The sequence below is a fragment of the Rhinichthys klamathensis genome, unplaced genomic scaffold (assembly GCF_029890125.1).
Source record: "Rhinichthys klamathensis goyatoka isolate OS25496 unplaced genomic scaffold, OSU_Roscu_1.1 h1tg000350l_1, whole genome shotgun sequence".
NCBI classification, from domain to species: domain Eukaryota; kingdom Metazoa; phylum Chordata; class Actinopteri; order Cypriniformes; family Leuciscidae; genus Rhinichthys; species Rhinichthys klamathensis.
Window position 1 is genome coordinate 1,322,881 of NW_026606862.1, and position 22,069 is coordinate 1,344,949.

The 22,069-nt window shown below is 44.9% G+C and overlaps 1 protein-coding gene across 1 annotated transcript in view; it reads right to left on the minus strand.

Annotated features, from left to right (window-relative positions):
• Positions 1 to 438: 438 nt before the first annotated feature.
• LOC130068975 (deoxynucleoside triphosphate triphosphohydrolase SAMHD1-like) overlaps positions 439 to 22,069 on the minus strand; it is a 42,643-nt gene continuing 21,012 nt past the window's right edge. The window contains exons 6-17 of the mRNA XM_056232633.1: positions 18,695 to 18,708; positions 16,654 to 16,797; positions 16,472 to 16,572; positions 16,127 to 16,235; positions 15,115 to 15,206; positions 14,905 to 15,002; positions 14,175 to 14,314; positions 12,554 to 12,616; positions 2,835 to 2,909; positions 2,629 to 2,733; positions 594 to 732; positions 439 to 452 (exon numbers count right to left, since the gene is read on the minus strand). Coding sequence (XP_056088608.1) covers positions 439 to 452; positions 594 to 732; positions 2,629 to 2,733; positions 2,835 to 2,909; positions 12,554 to 12,616; positions 14,175 to 14,314; positions 14,905 to 15,002; positions 15,115 to 15,206; positions 16,127 to 16,235; positions 16,472 to 16,572; positions 16,654 to 16,797; positions 18,695 to 18,708 — 1,094 coding nt within the window. The remainder of the gene's footprint in view (positions 453 to 593; positions 733 to 2,628; positions 2,734 to 2,834; positions 2,910 to 12,553; positions 12,617 to 14,174; positions 14,315 to 14,904; positions 15,003 to 15,114; positions 15,207 to 16,126; positions 16,236 to 16,471; positions 16,573 to 16,653; positions 16,798 to 18,694; positions 18,709 to 22,069) is intronic.

The window sequence follows — 22,069 nt, forward strand, 5'->3', positions numbered from 1 at the left end:
CGTTAAAACAAGAAGACATCAATAAACATTGAGTTAAGCAAACTGGGCTTCAGTCATGCCGTGCAGATATTCGGTCCCAGTTGCAAGTTTCAGACGGGAATCTTGATGCTTACCATATAAAACCGCAGAATGTGCAACGTAGATATAATTAATTAATCATTCTACATGGGTTTCCAATTCAGTTCTTGAGCTCTATGATGGTGTTTAGTGCCATGAGCAATCATCATGTATAGAGAATAATGTGAAAATAGGCCAAAATGGCACAAGTAAAAAAATAAGCATAATGTTGTAGCATTATGTGATTGAAGTCTTAAGGAAAGCAAAGATGGTTCTAATGAGGCCACAGTGACATCTGGTTGATACTTGATGCTCTTGACAGTTTCGGCTAGTTAGGACAAAAACCTTTAACTTCTATGGATTGATTCTATGATTTATTGCTTATGACATTATGCCTGGTTAAGACACAGCATGAGTCACTGTGGATAAAAACATCTGCTAAATATGAAATTAAATAAAAAGGCAGAAAATAAAAATTGTAGACACAAAGACAACACACAGCACATGACTACAAATGCATATAAATGCTGAGTTACCTGAATCAATGAACTCATTGTTCTTGCACCACTCATGAAAGAACTCCTCTGCTTTCTGCTGGATGTTCTGATAATCAGTGTTTTTGTAGTACACCCTCACAAGCCATTCATGAAACATCTTTGGCTTGAGACTGGACACCTGCAGGGGTGAGATAAACCAAACACATCATGTTGTCTCCAACAAGGAACATCTTTCAATTACCCAGGGATGAATTTGGAGCAATCCGAAAGCCTGAGCTCAAATCCCTTCATTTCATCAAATGTTTTCTGTATAACTAGTAGCAACTTAGTGACCGTTCGGTATTTATGGAAAGGGCCACCGGAGGAAAATAGGGGAGGGTCATGTCTTTTTATTCTTTGTTGAGGGGAGGGTCATCCAATTTTTTTTAGTCTAGGGCGAGGGTCACCCAACTTTTGTATTCATGAAAACAGCTAAATTTCAAAGTGGCTTGTTTGGTGCATATTTTTCCATGTAGCTCTCTCAGTCTCGGCCCCCATCGCTAGCAGATGGGTCAGGTGGGACATGTCAGCACCACTTCTTCTCAGGATTGATATTGTCATCCACCACTTTTTGAAACATTATGAGGCACGGATGTACCTAATACAAATAAATAAAACATCTCCAGTTAACTAGCAGAGCATTAATTTAGTTCGCTATAAAATAAGAGACGATCCAGCGCTAAAATGTGTTGTTTTTGAACTCAAGCTGAGCTCGTTGCCGCTGTGATCAGTGTCATGGATACAGAGTTCTCTTGTGGCTCGCACGCAGTCTTCACTCGGATGCGCTCTTCAATCTATCGCCGTTGCGGAGACTCACTCTTCGTTCCGGTGAGATCACAAAATGCACACAAACGTGTCCCTGCTTGATGTAGACTGTAACCACTGATGAACATATTCGGATTTGATGAGAAAAAATATATATACAATTGCGGATTAGAACCCTGAACCTCTGACACGCTTGGCAAAAGATCTACCTAGACCACTGAAGAATTCAAATGGAAATTTTAGATCTATGCATTTATTGACTTGGAAATTCTTGACACTAACAATATTAGTAGATCTCATTACAAGACTAATTAAACCCAATGTAACGTTACTATAGAATTTCTAGACATCATAATGTTTTTGTTTTTTTTCACACGTCCCACCCACTTTTTAAAACAAACTTACGCCACTGGAATGAACTGTCTCCATATGGATATCCTTCATATCCTTTTCAAATACAAGGTCAGTATTGATTTTCACTAAAGACAAAACAACAAATTATCCGTGAATTGATGGAACTAAGCTTTAAAAGCTTTCCATCTTTACTCTTCTCTCTGTTACGTTGCATTCGGAGATCGACTATTTTTGACTGACAAAATGCCGGCGGCCGGAAACAACAGCAGCTACAGTGAGTTGTTCAAAACCTTTCTTTTTAGTAAACTCTGTGTACACGAACAATGTTCTCAATGCTCGAGTTCATGTGTAGAGCCCCTGATGATACTTACAGCAAATTTTCATGTTGTGTCGAGCCCTCTTAGTGTTTTAAAAATAGCGATTTTGATGCTATCATAGTTGTGCCCCTAGCACTCCCATTCAAAAGGCAATTTGACCGAAAACGAAAATACGGTCAATCTTAAAAGTGGCGTTTCCATCCTAATTATGTTTTTAAACGAAAGTTTGACTCAGGTAGATTCACAAAAAGATCCTAGGTTGTTTTTTGGCAAGAGTTACGCTTTAAGTCATTTGTCATGGTTGTAAAAAAAACAATGGCTATCTGAACATCTTTGCCAAGCACAAACCAGTACAGAAGTAATCAATAAATTATCGGGAAAGGTCATGCCTTTTTTCACAATCATTTTGGAGGGTCATAGAAAAATGTATCGTTGCCGAAGGGAGGGTCAAGTCTATTTTGACTATAGATCTCAAAACTCCTCCGGTAGCCGAATAGTCCCTTAATTAACAGATATTATAGAGATGAATAGTCATGACAATTAATAGATCAGATTCACAACATAATCATGATGGCTCAGTAAATTTTGAGCTTTAGTACCTGGTACTTCTCCATCTTGAAGGCTTTGTTTGGCTCATTCTTGCTGTAAAAATGAACATTTTCTATGGGTTCATTACCCACTTTACCAAATCCCATGTCAAGAACCTGAGTGAGAAGAGATTTCAGACATGATCGAAAGTTAAACTGTGAAAATGAAAATGTAGAAAATGAGATGATTGTCTTATTTTTTTACTGTTGAAACATACATAGATGTCAAAGTCTTCATCCTTCAGAGTCTGATGACCTTTGATCTTTTCCCTCCAGTCTTTCCACAGTTCTTCCTAAAGGTTTGGAACGATAAATCAGTCAAATATTACATTTTTTTTTACATATTCAGTAGTATGTGATGCATGTTATAATCTGACTCTGATAAAAATCACAATTTGTGAGTGAAGCCCATATATACCGTATATATTTATATACATATATATATATATATATATATATATATATATATATATATATATATATATTGATAAATAACAGAAAAACATTTTAAATGTTAATTGAGAAATATAGAAGTACTTGTAAAAAAAAAAAAAAAACTTTCTTTGATGTTGCTTAGTAAAACCCCAAATCAGATTTTTTTGGGGACATTTTGTAAATTGCAATAAAATCAAGAATCCATGATTTGTTAATTTAACTGACTAAAGTACAAAGAAAAGATTTCCAATGTTTTCATTGGCTAACACTGTAAAACCTTACTGTAAAAAAATTTAAATGGCCAAATTCTTACAGTAACAAACCACTTTCCATTAAAATGCCATAGAAAATAAATGTGTCTTACAAACACAGTTACAGCAGCCAGAGAAGATATAATGTTAACAAATGAAGGGTCAAGAGCCCAACTGAAGCAAACGCTGATCACCATGTTGGTGATCTCAAACAAAACAATAAAACATCAATATCTAAACCTCTGTACATTTTCAATAAGCGCTTCTTTAGACATATATGACAGATAAAAAGTCAATCTGGGGTGCGTTTCCCGAAAGCATCGTTAGCCAACTATGGTCGCAAATCCCATTGAACTCTATTGGTAACGACGGAACTTGCGCTGATGACGACACAGCTGTTCCACGATTGGCCGAATCCACGAGCTCTGATGACGACACAGCTGTTCCATGATTGGCCGAATCCACGAGCTCTGATGACGGCACAGCTGTTCCATGATTGGCCGAATCCACGAGCTCTGATGACGACACAGCTGTTCCATGATTGGCCGAATCCACGAGCTCTGATGACGACACAGCTGTTCCACGATTGGCCGAATCCACGAGCTCTGATGACGACACAGCTGTTCCACGATTGGCTGAATCCACAAGCTCTGATGACGACACAGCTGTTCCACGATTGGCCGAATCCACGAGCTCTGATGACGACACAGCTGTTCCATGATTGGCCGAATCCACGAGCTCTGATGACGACACAGCTGTTCCACGATTGGCCGAATACACGAGCTCTGATGACGACACAGCTGTTCCACGATTGGCCGAATACACGAGCTCTGATGACGACACAGCTGTTCCACGATTGGCCGAATCCACGAGCTCTGATGACGACACAGCTGTTCCACGATTGGCCGAATCCACGAGCTCTGATGACGACACAGCTGTTCCACGATTGGCCGAATCCACGAGCTCTGATGACGACACAGCTGTTCCACGATTCGCCGAATCCACGAGCTCTGATGACGGCACAGCTGTTCCATGATTGGCTGAATCCACGAGCTCTGATGACGACACAGCTGTTCCACGATTGGCCGAATCCATGAGCGCTGATGACGACACAGCTGTTCCACGATTGGCTGAATCCACGAGCTCTGATGACGACACAGCTGTTCCACGATTGGCTGAATCCACGAGCTCTGATGACGACACAGCTGTTCCATGATTAGCCGAATCCACGAGCTCTGATGACGACACAGCTGTTCCATGATTGGCTGAATCCACGAGCTCTGATGACGACACAGCTGTTCCACGATTGGCTGAATCCACGAGCTCTGATGACGACACAGCTGTTTCACGATTGGCCGAATCCAGGAGCTCTGATGACAACACAACTGTTCCATGATTAGCCGAATCCACGAGCTCTGATGACGACACAACTGTTCCACGATTGGCCGAATCCACGAGCTCTGATGACGACACAGCTGTTCCACGATTGGCCGAATCCACGAGCTCTGATGACGACACAGCTGTTCCATGATTAGCCGAATCCACGAGCTCTGATGACGACACAACTGTTCCACGATTGGCTGAATCCACGAGCTCTGATGACGACACAGCTGTTCCATGATTGGCTGAATCCACGAGCTCTGATGACGACACAGCTGTTCCACGATTGGCTGAATCCAGGAGCGCTGATGACGACACAGCTGTTCCACGATTGGCTGAATCCACGAGCTCTGATGACGACACAGCTGTTCCATGATTGGCTGAATCCACGAGCTCTGATGACGACACAGCTGTTTCACGATTGGCCGAATCCAGGAGCGCTGATGACGACACAGCTGTTCCACGATTGGCCGAATCCAGGAGCGCTGATGACGACACAGCTGTTCCATGATTAGCCGAATCCACGAGCTCTGATGACGACACAGATGTTCCACGATTGGCCGAATCCACGAGCTCTGATGCCGACACAGCTGTTCCATGATTAGCCGAATCCACGAGCTCTGATGACGACACAACTGTTCCACGATTGGCCGAATCCACGAGCTCTGATGACGACACAGCTGTTCCATGATTGGCTGAATCCACGAGCTCTGATGACGACACAGCTGTTCCATGATTGGCTGAATCCACGAGCTCTGATGACGACACAGCTGTTCCACGATTGGCTGAATCCACGAGCTCTGATGACGACACAGCTGTTCCACGATTGGCTGAATCCACAAGCTCTGATGACGACACAGCTGTTCCATGATTAGCCGAATCCACGAGCTCTGATGACGACACAGCTGTTCCATGATTGGCCGAATCCACGAGCTCTGATGACGACACAGCTGTTCCATGATTGGCTGTATCCACGAGCTCTGATGACGACACATCTGTTCCATGATAGGCTGAATCCACGAGCTCTGATGACGACACAGCTGTTCCACGATTAGCCGAATCCACGAGCTCTGATGACGACACAGCTGTTCCACGATTGGCTGAATCCACGAGCTCTGATGACGACACAGCTGTTCCACGATTGGCTGAATCCACGAGCTCTGATGACGACACAGCTGTTCCACGATTGGCTGAATCCACGAGCTCTGATGACGACACAGCTGTTCCACGATTGGCCGAATCCACGAGCTCTGATGCCGACACAGCTGTTCCACGATTGGCCGAATCCACGAGCTCTGATGACGACACAGCTGTTCCACGATTGGCCGAATCCACGAGCTCTGATGACGACACAGCTGTTCCACGATTGGCCGAATCCACGAGCTCTGATGACGACACAGCTGTTCCACGATTGGCTGAATCCACGAGCTCTGATGACGGCACAGCTGTTCCATGATTGGCTGAATCCACGAGCTCTGATGACGACACAGCTGTTCCATGATTAGCCGAATCCAGGAGCGCTGATGACGACACAGCTGTTCCATGATTAGCCGAATCCAGGAGCGCTGATGACGACACAACTGTTCCACGATTGGCTGAATCCACGAGCTCTGATGACGACACAGCTGTTCCACGATTGGCCGAATCCACGAGCTCTGATGACGACACAACTGTTCCACGATTAGCCGAATCCACGAGCTCTGATGACGGCACAGCTGTTCCATGATTAGCCGAATCCAGGAGCGCTGATGACGACACAACTGTTCCACGATTAGCCGAATCCACGAGCTCTGATGACGGCACAGCTGTTCCATGATTGGCTGAATCCACGAGCTCTGATGACGACACAGCTGTTCCATGATTGGCCGAATCCACGAGCTCTGATGACGACACAGCTGTTCCATGATTAGCCGAATCCACGAGCTCTGATGACGACACAGCTGTTCCACGATTGGCTGAATCCACGAGCTCTGATGACGACACAGCTGTTCCACGATTGGCCGAATCCACGAGCTCTGATGCCGACACAGCTGTTCCACGATTGGCCGAATCCACGAGCTCTGATGACGACACAGCTGTTCCACGATTGGCTGAATCCACGAGCTCTGATGACGACACAGCTGTTCCACGATTGGCCGAATCCACGAGCTCTGATGACGACACAGCTGTTCCACGATTGGCCGAATCCACGAGCTCTGATGACGACACAGCTGTTCCATGATTAGCCGAATCCACGAGCTCTGATGACGGCACAGCTGTTCCATGATTGGCTGAATCCACGAGCTCTGATGACGACACAGCTGTTCCATGATTGGCCGAATCCACGAGCTCTGATGACGACACAGCTGTTCCATGATTAGCCGAATCCACGAGCTCTGATGACGACACAGCTGTTCCACGATTGGCCGAATCCACGAGCTCTGATGCCGACACAGCTGTTCCATGATTAGCCGAATCCACAAGCTCTGATGACGACACAGCTGTTCCATGATTAGCCGAATCCACGAGCTCTGATGACGACACAGCTGTTCCACGATTGGCCGAATCCACGAGCTCTGAAGACGACACAACTGTTCCACGATTGGCCGAATCCACGAGCTCTGATGACGACACAGCTGTTCCATGATTAGCCGAATCCACGAGCTCTGATGACGACACAGCTGTTCCATGATTGGCCGAATCCACGAGCTCTGATGACGACACAGCTGTTCCATGATTGGCCGAATCCACGAGCTCTGATGACGACACAGCTGTTCCACGATTGGCCGAATCCACGAGCTCTGATGACGACACAGCTGTTCCATGATTGGCCGAATCCAGGAGCGCTGATGACGACACAGCTGTTCCACGATTGGCCGAATCCACGAGCTCTGATGCCGACACAGCTGTTCCATGATTAGCCGAATCCACGAGCTCTGATGACGACACAGCTGTTCCATGATTAGCCGAATCCACGAGCTGTGATGCCGACACAGCTGTTCCATGATTAGCCGAATCCACGAGCTCTGATGACGACACAGCTGTTCCACGATTGGCCGAATCCACGAGCTCTGATGACGACACAGCTGTTCCACGATTGGCTGAATCCACGAGCTCTGATGCCGACACAGCTGTTCCATGATTAGCCGAATCCCGGGCTCTGGTGACGACACAGCTGTTCCACGATTGGCCGAATCCACGAGCTCTGATGACGACACAGCTGTTCCACGATTGGCCGAATCCACGACCTCTGATGAAGACACAGCTGTTCCATGATTAGCCGAATCCACGAGCTCTGATGACGACACAGCTGTTCCACGATTGGCCGAATCCACGAGCTCTGATGCCGACACAGCTGTTCCATGATTAGCCGAATCCACGAGCTCTGATGATGACACAGCTGTTCCACGATTGGCCGAATCCACGAGCTCTGATGCCGACACAGCTGTTCCATGATTAGCCGAATCCACGAGCTCTGATGAAGACACAGCTGTTCCACGATTGGCCGAATCCACGAGCTCTGATGCCGACACAGCTGTTCCACGATTGGCTGAATCCACGAGCTCTGATGACGACACAGCTGTTCCATGATTGGCCGAATCCAGGAGCGCTGATGACGACACAGCTGTTCCACGATTGGCTGAATCCACGAGCTCTGATGCCGACACAGCTGTTCCACGATTGGCCGAATCCACGAGCTCTGATGACGGCACAGCTGTTCCATGATTGGCTGAATCCACGAGCTCTGATGACGACACAGCTGTTTCATGATTGGCCGAATCCAGGAGCGCTGATGACGACACAGCTGTTCCACGATTGGCCGAATCCACGAGCTCTGATGACGGCACAGCTGTTCCATGATTGGCTGAATCCACGAGCTCTGATGACGACACATCTGTTCCATGATTAGCCGAATCCACGAGCTCTGATGACGACACAGCTGTTCCATGATTGGCTGAATCCACGAGCTCTGATGACGACACAGCTGTTCCACGATTGGCCGAATCCACGAGCTCTGATGACGACACATCTGTTCCATGATTAGCCGAATCCACGAGCTCTGATGACGACACAGCTGTTCCATGATTGGCTGAATCCACGAGCTCTGATGACGACACAGCTGTTTCATGATTGGCCGAATCCAGGAGCGCTGATGACGACACAGCTGTTCCACGATTGGCCGAATCCACGAGCTCTGATGACGGCACAGCTGTTCCATGATTGGCTGAATCCACGAGCTCTGATGACGACACAGCTGTTTCATGATTGGCCGAATCCAGGAGCGCTGATGACGACACAGCTGTTCCATGATTGGCTGAATCCACGAGCTCTGATGACGACACAGCTGTTCCACGATTGGCTGAATCCACGAGCTCTGATGACGACACAGCTGTTCCATGATTAGCCGAATCCACGAGCTCTGATGACGACACAGCTGTTCCATGATTAGCCGAATCCACGAGCTCTGATGACGGCACAGCTGTTCCACGATTGGCTGAATCCACGAGCTCTGATGACGACACAGCTGTTTCATGATTGGCCGAATCCAGGAGCGCTGATGACGACACAGCTGTTCCACGATTGGCCGAATCCACGAGCTCTGATGACGGCACAGCTGTTCCATGATTGGCTGAATCCACGAGCTCTGATGACGGCACAGCTGTTCCATGATTGGCTGAATCCACGAGCTCTGATGACGACACAGCTGTTCCATGATTAGCCGAATCCACGAGCTCTGATGACGGCACATCTGTTCCATGATTAGCCGAATCCACGAGCTCTGATGACGGCACAGCTGTTCTATGATTGGCTGAATCCACGAGCTCTGATGACGACACATCTGTTCCATGATTAGCCGAATCCACGAGCTCTGATGACGACACAGCTGTTCCACGATTGGCCGAATCCACGAGCTCTGATGACGACACAGCTGTTCCATGATTAGCCGAATCCACGAGCTCTGATGACGACACAGCTGTTCCACGATTGGCCGAATCCACGAGCTCTGATGACGACACAGCTGTTCCACGATTGGCCGAATCCACGAGCTCTGATGCCGACACAGCTGTTCCACGATTGGCTGAATCCACAAGCTCTGATGACGACACAGCTGTTCCACGATTGGCCGAATCCAGGAGCTCTGATGCCGACACAGCTGTTCCACGATTGGCCGAATCCACGAGCTCTGATGCCGACACAGCTGTTCCACGATTGGCTGAATCCACAAGCTCTGATGACGACACAGCTGTTTCATGATTGGCCGAATCCAGGAGCGCTGATGACGACACAGCTGTTCCACGATTGGCTGAATCCACGAGCTCTGATGACGACACAGCTGTTCCACGATTGGCCGAATCCACGAGCTCTGATGACGACACAGCTGTTCCACGATTGGCCGAATCCATGAGCGCTGATGACGACACAGCTGTTCCATGATTAGCCGAATCCACGAGCTCTGATGCCGACACAGCTGTTCCATGATTAGCCGAATCCACAAGCTCTGATGCCGACACAGCTGTTCCACGATTGGCTGAATCCACGAGCTCTGATGACGACACAGCTGTTCCACGATTGGCCGAATCCATGAGCGCTGATGACGACACAGCTGTTCCATGATTAGCCGAATCCACGAGCTCTGATGCCGACACAGCTGTTCCATGATTAGCCGAATCCACAAGCTCTGATGCCGACACAGCTGTTCCACGATTGGCTGAATCCACGAGCTCTGATGACGACACAGCTGTTCCACGATTGGCCGAATCCATGAGCGCTGATGCCGACACAGCTGTTCCACGATTGGCTGAATCCACAAGCTCTGATGACGACACAGCTGTTTCATGATTGGCCGAATCCAGGAGCGCTGATGACGACACAGCTGTTCCACGATTGGCTGAATCCACGAGCTCTGATGACGACACAGCTGTTCCACGATTGGCCGAATCCACGAGCTCTGATGACGACACAGCTGTTCCACGATTGGCCGAATCCATGAGCGCTGATGACGACACAGCTGTTCCACGATTGGCTGAATCCACAAGCTCTGATGACGACACAGCTGTTTCATGATTGGCCGAATCCAGGAGCGCTGATGACGACACAGCTGTTCCACGATTGGCTGAATCCACGAGCTCTGATGACGACACAGCTGTTCCACGATTGGCCGAATCCACGAGCTCTGATGACGACACAGCTGTTCCATGATTAGCCGAATCCACGAGCTCTGATGCCGACACAGCTGTTCCACGATTGGCTGAATCCACGAGCTCTGATGACGACACAGCTGTTCCACGATTGGCCGAATCCACGAGCTCTGATGCCGACACAGCTGTTCCATGATTAGCCGAATCCACGAGCTCTGATGCCGACACAGCTGTTCCACGATTGGCTGAATCCACGAGCTCTGATGACGACACAGCTGTTCCATGATTGGCCGAATCCAGGAGCGCTGATGACGACACAGCTGTTCCACGATTGGCCGAATCCACCGCATGACAAAAACCATGTGTATTTCATGTTTATTCTCACACCTGTAGTTCCACTAATGCTTACAAATCTGTTTTTATAACAGTAAACGCTCTTTTCATGTTGTCGCGATGTTATATTGTGTCATGTTTATCTAAATAAAAATTATTTTAAAAAAACAGACTCCACTTCATTGATAGTAGCTGTAGGCTTATGTTGAACTTTTTTCTTGTACAAACAGACGCTGTTTTAATCAGTACAAAGTATTGAATGAAAATGTTTCTGAAAAGTCTTAGTATTTGACAAATATTGCATTTGTGTCACTTCAGCTGTGGTAACGTATGCAAACGCAGTGCGAGCGTCGCTACGGGAAGCAGAAAGTATTCGACTTCACATCCGTTTTCAGCTCCTCGATCCCGGCTGCACACGCAACTCTCACCGATCGGTTACATCCGATACATCATCCGGTTACATCATAGTATCATCGTATGAGAATGGTGTGATGTCACTGTGATCATCACATGATCTCACGGGTTGACTGGGCTTGTTGTTCTTCTTTCCTTCAGTGATTCTGCTTGTTAACAGCAGGTGTTCATCATTAATGCTAAACAATCACTTACATATTCACTTAATTATCTCACTGCAACACTGCATCAATGTCACTTTTACTCTTTATAGTGTGGACACTACAGGATTTTCCTGTGGGATTGAAAGGGTTAACGGTATAAGATAAAACACCCACGAAATGTATTTTGACAGTAATAAACTGTAAGTTAAAAAACAGTTACTTAGTTTACTGTAAAATTGAGTTTTGTGGGTCACCATTGTGCTGAAGAGTAGAGCCTGTGCTTCAGTCCAGGAGAAGACCAAGAAATATTGAGAATGTTATGCATGTTGCTTTATTTAACTGCCGGTGACTGTGTAGCTGCTCATCCAGTGAAAATCAATTTTTATTTCGACCACTGTCGAAGTGCTGGTTGAGGAGAGAACCCCTGATATGATTGTAAAGCGCTTTGGGTGTACAGTAGTACATATGAAAGCGCTATATAAATGCCTCATTCATTCATTCATTCACTGTCACGGTAAACATGGCTTTGTCACAACTTTTTTGGAGTATGTTGCAGTCATAAAAATCTAAATTTGTTTATATTTAAAAAATATTGTTAAGTCGTCAGTGAAAATATTAGAAATGTTTTCTTTGTTCACTAGTCTGTTAAATAAAGGTTCAAAAGAATGAACAAATTACAGATTCTTGATTTTATTGCATTTTACAAAATGTCCCAACTTTTCTTGATTTGGGGTTGTAAGAACATCTCTGACATGCAAATTAGTACAAAGGCCATTTATTTTTATAATAACAATAAATAGCAATAATTACGATAATTCTGAACTATAAATGTTTGAGAAAATGAATGAGTGAGAATAAATACCTGATAGACTTTACTCCTGGAGACTTTATCAGGCTGTTCTTTCAATCTGGCCTTCACTTTTTCCTAAAAGATTTAGAAAAATAGCTAGTTAATTATAATGGGTGTTAGTTTCAGATACATCTAAACTATAGTCCAGACTCAGCACATATCACAGTGTTAAAACATTTACATTCAATCGTTTAGCAGACGCTTTTATCCAAGGCGACTTACAAATGAGGAGAACAATAGAAGCAATTAAACTAACAATAGGGCAACAATATGGAAGAGATGTGACCCTTCCCAGTTTAGTCTAACGCAGTACACATATTTAATTTTTCTATTTTTTAATAGATATAGAATAGAGCGTCACTACGGGAAGCAGAAAGTGTTCGACTTCACGTCTCAGTTTTCAGCTCCTCCTCGCCTGCACACGCAACTCTTGCCGATCGGTTACATTCAGCCGATGTCCAACACACCTATCGTGTTAGATGCTAGGAGAAATGGGCGGGATTAAAGATCTGAATTACTTTGACATGGACCCATGCCTCTTTCAGCAGGGTAATGCACCCTGCAACACTGCACACATTGTTCAGGAAGCTTTGAGGAACATGATTGTAATGGTTTAGTTTAATTATAAAGACAGGTTGATTTGGTTATATGTCGACCTTTAAGCACCCTCTTGTGGCGAGGATTATGTATGATAGCTTCCGTATGATTTGCGTTGAGTTGAGTTCTTTGTAATGTGTCATGGCTGAAGAGCGGCTCGTTCGGTGAAGTCGTGGCCCGCATAAGGCTGTAAGTCGCTATTATTTGTAATATAAATATAATGTTGAGTAGGTTTAAGATGTTTGTCAGTAAATTCATTAATCTAGAGGCTAGAGAGGCAAATGTTGCTTAAAACGAAACGTAAAGTGACTGTGCAATCCGTGAGCATAGTTAGTGCCGTATACTAGCGATCTTTTGTTATGATTGTTAGGCTAATTTGGATTCCGTGATTACAAGCCATTACTTAAAACAAGGAATATAATTAACAAAAGCACATGACAATGTAATGTTTATGGCTTAATATGTTGATTTCGTGTTTTATTTGAATGCTTTATTTGGGCAGTAAATACTTTTCAGTCAGATATGCACTTTGAATATGTACAATTCTAATTTCTGTATGTTCTATCTCTGTTTACAGTTTTACAATGTTAAAGTTAAGTGAGAAAAGATTCATGAAAACTATTGGAAGATTAAAAAGTCATGAACCAACGTCTCGTCTGTCTAGCTGGATAGAGAAGTGACACGTCTAGTGAGGACAGAACATGATGAAGAGTTCAAGGTGTTCAAGTGTCCTAGCCTCCAAATACTCCAGATCTCAATCCAGTCGAGCATCTGTGGGATGTGCTGGACCAACAAATTCAATCCACAGTGGCTCCACTTCACAAACTACAGGATTGAAGGATCTGCTGCTAACGTCTTAGTGCCAGAAACCAGAGGACACCTTCAGAGGTCTCGTAGAGTCCAGGCCTCGGCGGATCGCCACTGTTTTGGCAGCACGCGTGCCAGGTGGTCATAATATTTCGGCTCATTTTGTATGTGTTAACTTTTACACAAAGTAAATCTGTTATATTGGACAGTTTAACAGACAGTAAGCTACCTTTAAATCTTCTTCTTTGAGTCGGGCCTCTCCAACAAACTTTGGCAGACGTCTCTTGAGGATATCATTTAGAATACCTCTGGCTTCAGTCAGATCAGGCTTTGAGTCTGACTGGTGCAGGATCTGATCAAAGATGTGATCTGTTGAAAGACATTGGAGATGGAAATGGTCCATAGAATTTTTAGTTTTTTAGCATACAAAGAGCCTAAGATTAGTACCTTTAAAAGGATACCACAACTTTTGTACAATTTTTTCTCTGGGAGTGTATTAATTCAGTCAGGTCATGTGAATCAAGCTGATCCGTGCTGTCAATGAGTACAGTTCAGACTGGTTAAATCCTCCATTCATCTGTCCTTCCAGTACATTGATATCAAACTGCTTTAACACCCTACACCGTTTACACCATTACTCTTGTCTTAAGTAAGTATTAACTGGTTAAGCAAGTCTTGTAAGTTTGTGTGTTACAGCGTCTTGATTTGATTTTGTGAAATTAACTATTTCAATGTTCATTTGATATGTAGTTCATAGTCTGCTGGATCTGCTCTGTTACTCCTGCTGGAAAGTGAAGAGTTTTTCTTAGAACAGAAGCAAACCATCAACACTAAAAGGCTCTCTTCATATTTGGATATATTACCCAGATTTGCATGTTTATTTGCAAGGTATTTTCTTGGTGAAATGCTTCTATTTAAGAGAAACATTTCTCTTGATTTCTACCCATGTTTTAGCTGACCTGTGAGTTTGGTGTACTCTGGCATGTCATATATGGCATCTGAGATTTTGCGACCCGGCATGAGCTTGTCATCAGCTAGAACGAGAGCATCCTTAATCCTAATGTACAAAGAGAAACATGCATACATCTGTCAGTAACAGAAAGATCATGATGCATGCAGACAAATGAACTCAGTAAATAAAACCTGAGTGTCTTTCATACAAAACCCACTTGACGTCAATGATGTAGCCGATCTTGTGCTGAAGGGCCTGACGATGAAGTGTGTACCGAGTATGAAACATGCCATAAATATTATCTGCTACCTGAGAGAGAAACACAGAGTAACAGACAACAGTCTGAACTGAGCCAAAGAATCTCATAGAATGCTAACCACAGAATGTTGCATTCATAAACATATAAAAAACAATAGCAATACAGCAAATGTATACAAAAAGAGGCAAAGTGTTGTTTTACAAAAAAAAAAAGATCCATTACGTAAAACAGTTTAAGCTTTATTTACAACACTGCTCCAGAACAGTACAGATCAAATTTTCGACTGTTCCAGAGTCTGGGAGAGTACAAGCTTAAGGTATTCGGGCCAATCACAATGCACTGGAGTGTCGGCCAATCAGAGCACACCGGGCTTTTCAAAACGATGAGCTTTGTAAAAAATCGACGCATTTCAGAAAGGCGGGGCATTGAGAAGAAACAATAATAACAGTGTGTGTAAAATAATGACTTTTTTTAACCTAAAACCGCGAAAACACATTGCATTAAACCAAATACACAAAATAATGTTATTTTTAAAACCATCAAATGACCCCTTTAAAATGAGTCCAAAATACGTTTTCCTACTTTGCCTCATTGGTGTATAAATTGTCCAGTTAATTTAGTTCAGATTTGCCAAAACTTGTTAGAATATCTCTATACTTATTGTGGTCATTATTTTGTGTCTTTTGCATTGTCTGCCGGAATGGATGGTCTGTGTTTTTTTATTTATGATTATTGTTTCTCTGTGATTTTTGAATTGAATAAACTGCTGTGAACGGATCAGCCTTTTTTCTACTGGCATGTTTCATGAGTTCATTAACATATACAGTATGTATATCTATAAAAACGCCACTAATGTGTTGCCAAGTTTACGCAGGGGTAGCATTATTCACCTTGGTGAAGAGTATATGTAGAGTGTTCACTACATCACCAGAACTAAAACCAGTGACGGGTGTAATAACATGTGGTTCACCTTGTCCCTGAAGCAGATGTGATTCCTCCCATCCACCTTACAGACACGAGCAGATTTCAGCAGACGTTGATGGTCAAATCCGTTTGGGATTCCAAGATAATGACAGTCTCTGTTGAATAAGAGGAATTACACTAATGCAACAGGCGACAGAGCAATACATGGGCCATATTTATTGTTTATTTTGTTTATACTTATTTTTATTTCAGAGGCAGAACCCAAAATTGGTCACAGGATACTTCCCAATAACTGTGCCAAATGAAACAACATTTTGACTAAAGGGACTGTCAATGACTGCCACATTGAATAATAAAAAAGAAACACTACTACTACTAAAATACTACTTACCGTGCAAAATAGTCCCATTTATCTACATCAATGCCATTCAGTTTGTTTGCAACAATCTCATACAGGAAAGACTTGTCTTCAGTTCTGCCCTTCATTGACCACTGCAAGGAAAATACCATGATCAACTTAAACACTGTATCATGATTAAAACTGGCTGCACATCCACATTAAACACATTTGACCTGTTTATCTGTTTTGCATCCCTTAATTAATTCCTCAATGAAGGGAATGTCTTCATCTAGATTCAGTCCATATTGTTCCATCTCTTTGCCCAGTCCATTCTTCTTTCTCATGCAGTGAAACATGTGAAGAGACGCATCCTCATGCTTCAGGAGATGAACATAAACATCAGTGTAAATAACCTGAGCACATTCGTCTACTAAACAAGGTTGCAGGTTTTCAAATTACACGTTTATATTTACTTTTTTTTAAAAGAGGCAAGAACCAAATGAAAACAATCAGTGTCTATTGGTATATATTTGTATCTACTGTATCCACCTTATTTTTTAAATGGAGAAAAATCGATCATAACTTCGGCAAGCTATGGAGTGCCGCAGGGATCTGTGTTAGGCCCTTTATTATTCTCAGTATATATGCTGCCACTTGGTAATATTCTAAGGAAACATGGAATTAGTTTCCATTGTTATGCTGATGACACTCAAATATATATTTCATCACGGCCAGATGAATACGCTAAATTATCCAAATTGACAGAATGTGTTAAAGATATAAAAGATTGGATGACGCGTAATTTTCTTTTATTAAATCCAGACAAGACAGAGGTAATACTTATCGGTTCTAAAAACCATCCACAAAACCTTCCACAGCACGACTTTAACATATTAGGATGCCCTGTTACTTTATCCGCTACAGTAAAAGACCTGGGTGTTACATTAGACTGCAACCTGTCTTTTGAAAAGCATATTTCATATGTTACAAAAACAGCCTTTTTCCACCTTAGAAACATTGCTAAGCTACGTAATATGCTATCAGTCTCTGATGCAGAAAAGTTAGTTCATGCATTCATGACCTTGAGACTAGATTACTGTAATGCTTTATTAGCCGGTTGTCCTGTATCTTCAATAAACAAGCTACAGTTAGTGCAAAATGCAGCCGCTAGAGTTCTTACTAGATCAAGAAAATATGATCATATAACACCGATTCTATCATCACTTCATTGGTTACCTATAAAGTTCCGTATTAATTACAAGGTCTTGCTTTTGACTTATAAAGCTCTAAATGGTTTAGCTCCTGTCTATTTAACGGATCTTCTATCGCCCTATAATCCATCGCGCTCTTTAAGATCACTAAATTCGAGGCTTCTGGTCATTCCTAGGATATCCAGATCCACCAAAGGAGGGAGAGCATTTTCACATTTAGCTCCGAAGCTCTGGAATAGCCTTCCTGATATTGTTCGTTGCTCAGACTCGTTCTCCCAGTTTAAACCTGGCCTAAAGACGCATCTATTTAGCCAGGCATTCATATAAAAATGTTTAATCTTACAGTTACTGTAAATTCGGCCTCTACTTCATAAACGCCAGAGGAGAACTGGCCCCGACTGAGCCTGGGTTCTCCCAAGGTTTTTTTTTCTCCATCGGGTCATCTGATGGAGTTTTAGGACACCATCGGGTCTCTTGATGGAGTTTTTCGGTTCCTTGCCACTGTTGCCTTTGGCTTGCTCAGTTGGGGATATTCAAATTAAATGACCCATCATACCACTGATCAGCTCTACCAAACTTGGATGTCTTTTCCAGTAATAAACAAACACTGTTAAGTTGTTTTGATTGATACTGTGAAGCAGCTTTGATACAATCTGTATTGTGAAAAGCTCTATATAAATATATTTGACTTGACTTGACTTATTTTTCATTGAGGAAGTAAACTATTCTCTGTGAATGTGCGAGACTCCAGATTTATTAGCTGCTATAGGGAAATAACTAGAAGAATAGCAAATTGCAATAACAGGTCAAACTATCAGCACTACAAACCAGTGTGTTTTATAATAGAGACAATACATCAAAGTAATATGGTAAGAAAAAACTATTTAGTATAATCAAGCAGCATAACAAGCTCTGTTGTACAGCGAAAATAACTAACACATTCAAGTCACAAATGGCTGCGCCCACTCTTACAATAAAAATAAAGTGGATAATGTAGCTCATTGAATTTTGTATCAGAAAATAGTAACAGTTAATAGTAATAGAATTATAATTATATGCTTACCTCCCATTTGTCACCTATGAAATTAAAAGAGATTTTAGGGATTATGTCATGCCGTTATCAAAACATAATTCATGAATTCACTGATTCTTTTACTGAAGGGGTTTCCCAAACAGGTTAAAAAAACGTCTCGTGTTAACACTGTAACCCTTGTTCCCTGACACTGCGTCCTGAGACACATTGGGGAACGCCTCAGCATGACTGATGACTGAAGTACTGTATAATCATGGCAATCGTTTTGGCCGGCGATAGCCATGACACTAGTGCGACCAGGAAGTATAAGAGGGCGCCTAGAGAACATGTCATCCACTTCTTCGTCTGAAGGGACTGTGCAGGCAGCCCGGGGGCATGGCGACAAGACGCAGTGTCTCAATCCCTGTTCTCAGGGAACAAGGGTTACAGTCGTGACCCGAGACCAGAGGTGGACAAAGTACACAACTTCCCTACTTGTGTGATAGTACAGATACTACTGGTCAAATATTACTCTGTTACAAGTAAAAGTTGAAAAGACCTATTTTTACTTAAGTACTTAAGTATCAAAAGTAAATGTCAATGCATTGTTTTATTATTGTTGCATTGTTGTATGTAATAGTTACAGTACCGTATGCCTCTGAATCTATGCCTGCCCTCATGTCAATATCACATGTATTTCTAGAACACAGTTCCAGTAGTGGGACTGAATGTGAGACTGAATAAGTGCAGTCAATAACGTCCACAATGGTTTCAATTGACACACAAATGGCTGTTCCCTCAAATAGTGCCCTATTTAAAACATTTTGGCTTTTAGTATGAATATGTTAGGCTTACTGTTATCTATAAGCTAGTGTGCTCCAAAACAATGACAAAATTCGCATTTAGAAGACCAAACACAACGTTGAAAATGAAAATCAGGTTGATGTCAGAATCCAACGTCGGGTTGACGTTAATCCAACGTTGGACAGACGTTGTATTGTGGTTGAAAATGAAAATCTAAAATAAAATAAAAATCCAACTTTTATTTGCAACCAAAATGCAACCCCTGCAACCAAAATCATCCACTGACTGACGTTACTACCTTTTACTCAAGGACCTTGACAGAAATGTAGTGTAGTAAAAAATATGATATTTGTCTTTCAAATGTAGTGAAGTTAAAGTAAAAAGTTTCCTCGTAAAGTACAGATACTCAAAAAGTGTACTTAAAGTCCCTGTAAAGGCAATTCTACAAAAAAATTCTAAGCACATTATTTATGTTAGAAATGTATTCCTAAAACATATTACAAAGACTGTGAACTGTGAAGTACTGAATTGTGGAGTTAGACCGTTAAACAGTTCTCTGTGTTCCGGATTTTTTGGGCGGGGCTAAAACGGGGCTCGATGACGCACTGGAGCCCCTTAGCTCCTGGACACGCCCCTACTTGATGTCGCACTGGAGCCCCTGAGCTCCTGGACACGCCCCTACTTGATGACGCACTGGAGCCCCTGAGCTCCTGGACACGCCCCTACTTGATGTCGCACTGGAGCCCCTGAGCTCCTGGACACGCCCCAACTTGATGTCGCACTGGAGCCACTGAGCTCCTGGACACGCCCCTACTTGATGTCGCACTGGAGCCCCTGAGCTCCTGGACACGCCCCTACTTGATGTCGCATTGGAGCCCCTGAGCTCCTGGACACGCCCCTACTTGATGAGGCACTGGAGCCCCTGAGCTCTTGGACACGCCCCTACTTGATGTCGCACTGGAGCCCCTGAGCTCCTGGACACGCCCCTACTTGATGTCGCATAGGAGCCCCTGAGCTCCTGGACACGCCCCTACTTGATGTCGCACTGGAGCCCCTGAGCTCCTGGACACGCCCCTACTTGATGTCGCACTGGAGCCACTGAGCTCCTGGACACGCCCCTGCTTGATGTCGCACTGGAGCCCCTGAGCTCCTGGACACACCCCTACTTGATGACGCACTGGAGTCCCTGAGCTCCTGGCCACGTCCCTACTTGATGACGCACTGGAGCCCCTGAGCTCCTGGACACGCCCCTACTTGATGACGCACTTGAGCCCCTGAGCTCCTGGACACGCCCCTACTTGATGACGCACTGGAGCCCCTGAGCTCCTGGACACGCCCCTACTTGATGTCGCACTGGAGCCACTGAGCTCCTGGACACGCCCCTACTTGATGTCGCACTGGAGCCCCTGAGCTCCTGGACACGCCCCTACTTGATGTCGCACTGGAGCCCCTGAGCTCCTGGACACGCCCCTACTTGATGTCGCACTGGAGCCCCTGAGCTCCTGGACACGCCCCTACTTGATGTCGCACTGGAGCCACTGAGCTCCTGGACACGCCCCTACTTGATGTCGCACTGGAGCCCCTGAGCTCCTGGACACACCCCTACTTGATGACGCACTGGAGTCCCTGAGCTCCTGGCCACGTCCCTACTTGATGACGCACTGGAGCCCCTGAGCTCCTGGACACGCCCCTACTTGATGACGCACTGGAGCCCCTGAGCTCCTGGACACGCCCCTACTTGATGACGCACTGGAGCCCCTGAGCTCCTGGCCACGCCCCTACTTGATGAGGCACTGGAGCCCCTGAGCTCTTGGACACGCCCCTACTTGATGTCGCACTGGAGCCCCTGAGCTCCTGGACACGCCCCTACTTGATGTCGCACTGGAGCCCCTGAGCTCCTGGACACGCCCCTACTTGATGTCGCACTGGAGCCCCTGAGCTCCTGGACACGCCCCTACTTGATGTCGCACTGGAGCCACTGAGCTCCTGGACACGCCCCTACTTGATGTCGCACTGGAGCCCCTGAGCTCCTGGACACGCCCCTACTTGATGATGCACTGGAGCCCCTGAGCTCCTGGCTCCGCCCCTACTCGATGACGCACTGGAGTCCCTGAGCTCCTGGCCACGTCCCTACTTGATGACGCACTGGAGCCCCTGAGCTCCTGGACACGCCCCTACTTGATGACGCACTGGAGCCCCTGAGCTCCTGGACACGCCCCTACTTGATGACGCACTGGAGCCCCTGAGCTCCTGGCTCCGCCCCTACTCGATGACGCACTGGAGCCCCTGAGCTCCTGGACACGCCCCTACTTGATGACTCACTGGAGCCCCTGAGCTCCTGGACACGCCCCTACTTGTTGTCGCACTGGAGCCCCTGAGCTCCTGGACACGCCCCTACTTGATGACGCACTGGAGCCCCTGAGCTCCTGGACAAGCCCCTACTAGATGTCGCACTGAAGCTACTGAGCTCCTGGACACGCCCTTACTTGATGACGCACTGGAGCCCCTGAGCTCCTGGACACATCCCTATTTGATGACGCACTGGAGTCCCTGAGCTCCTGGCTACGCCCCTACTTGATGACGCACTGGAGCCCCTGAGCTCCTGGACACGCCCCTACTTGA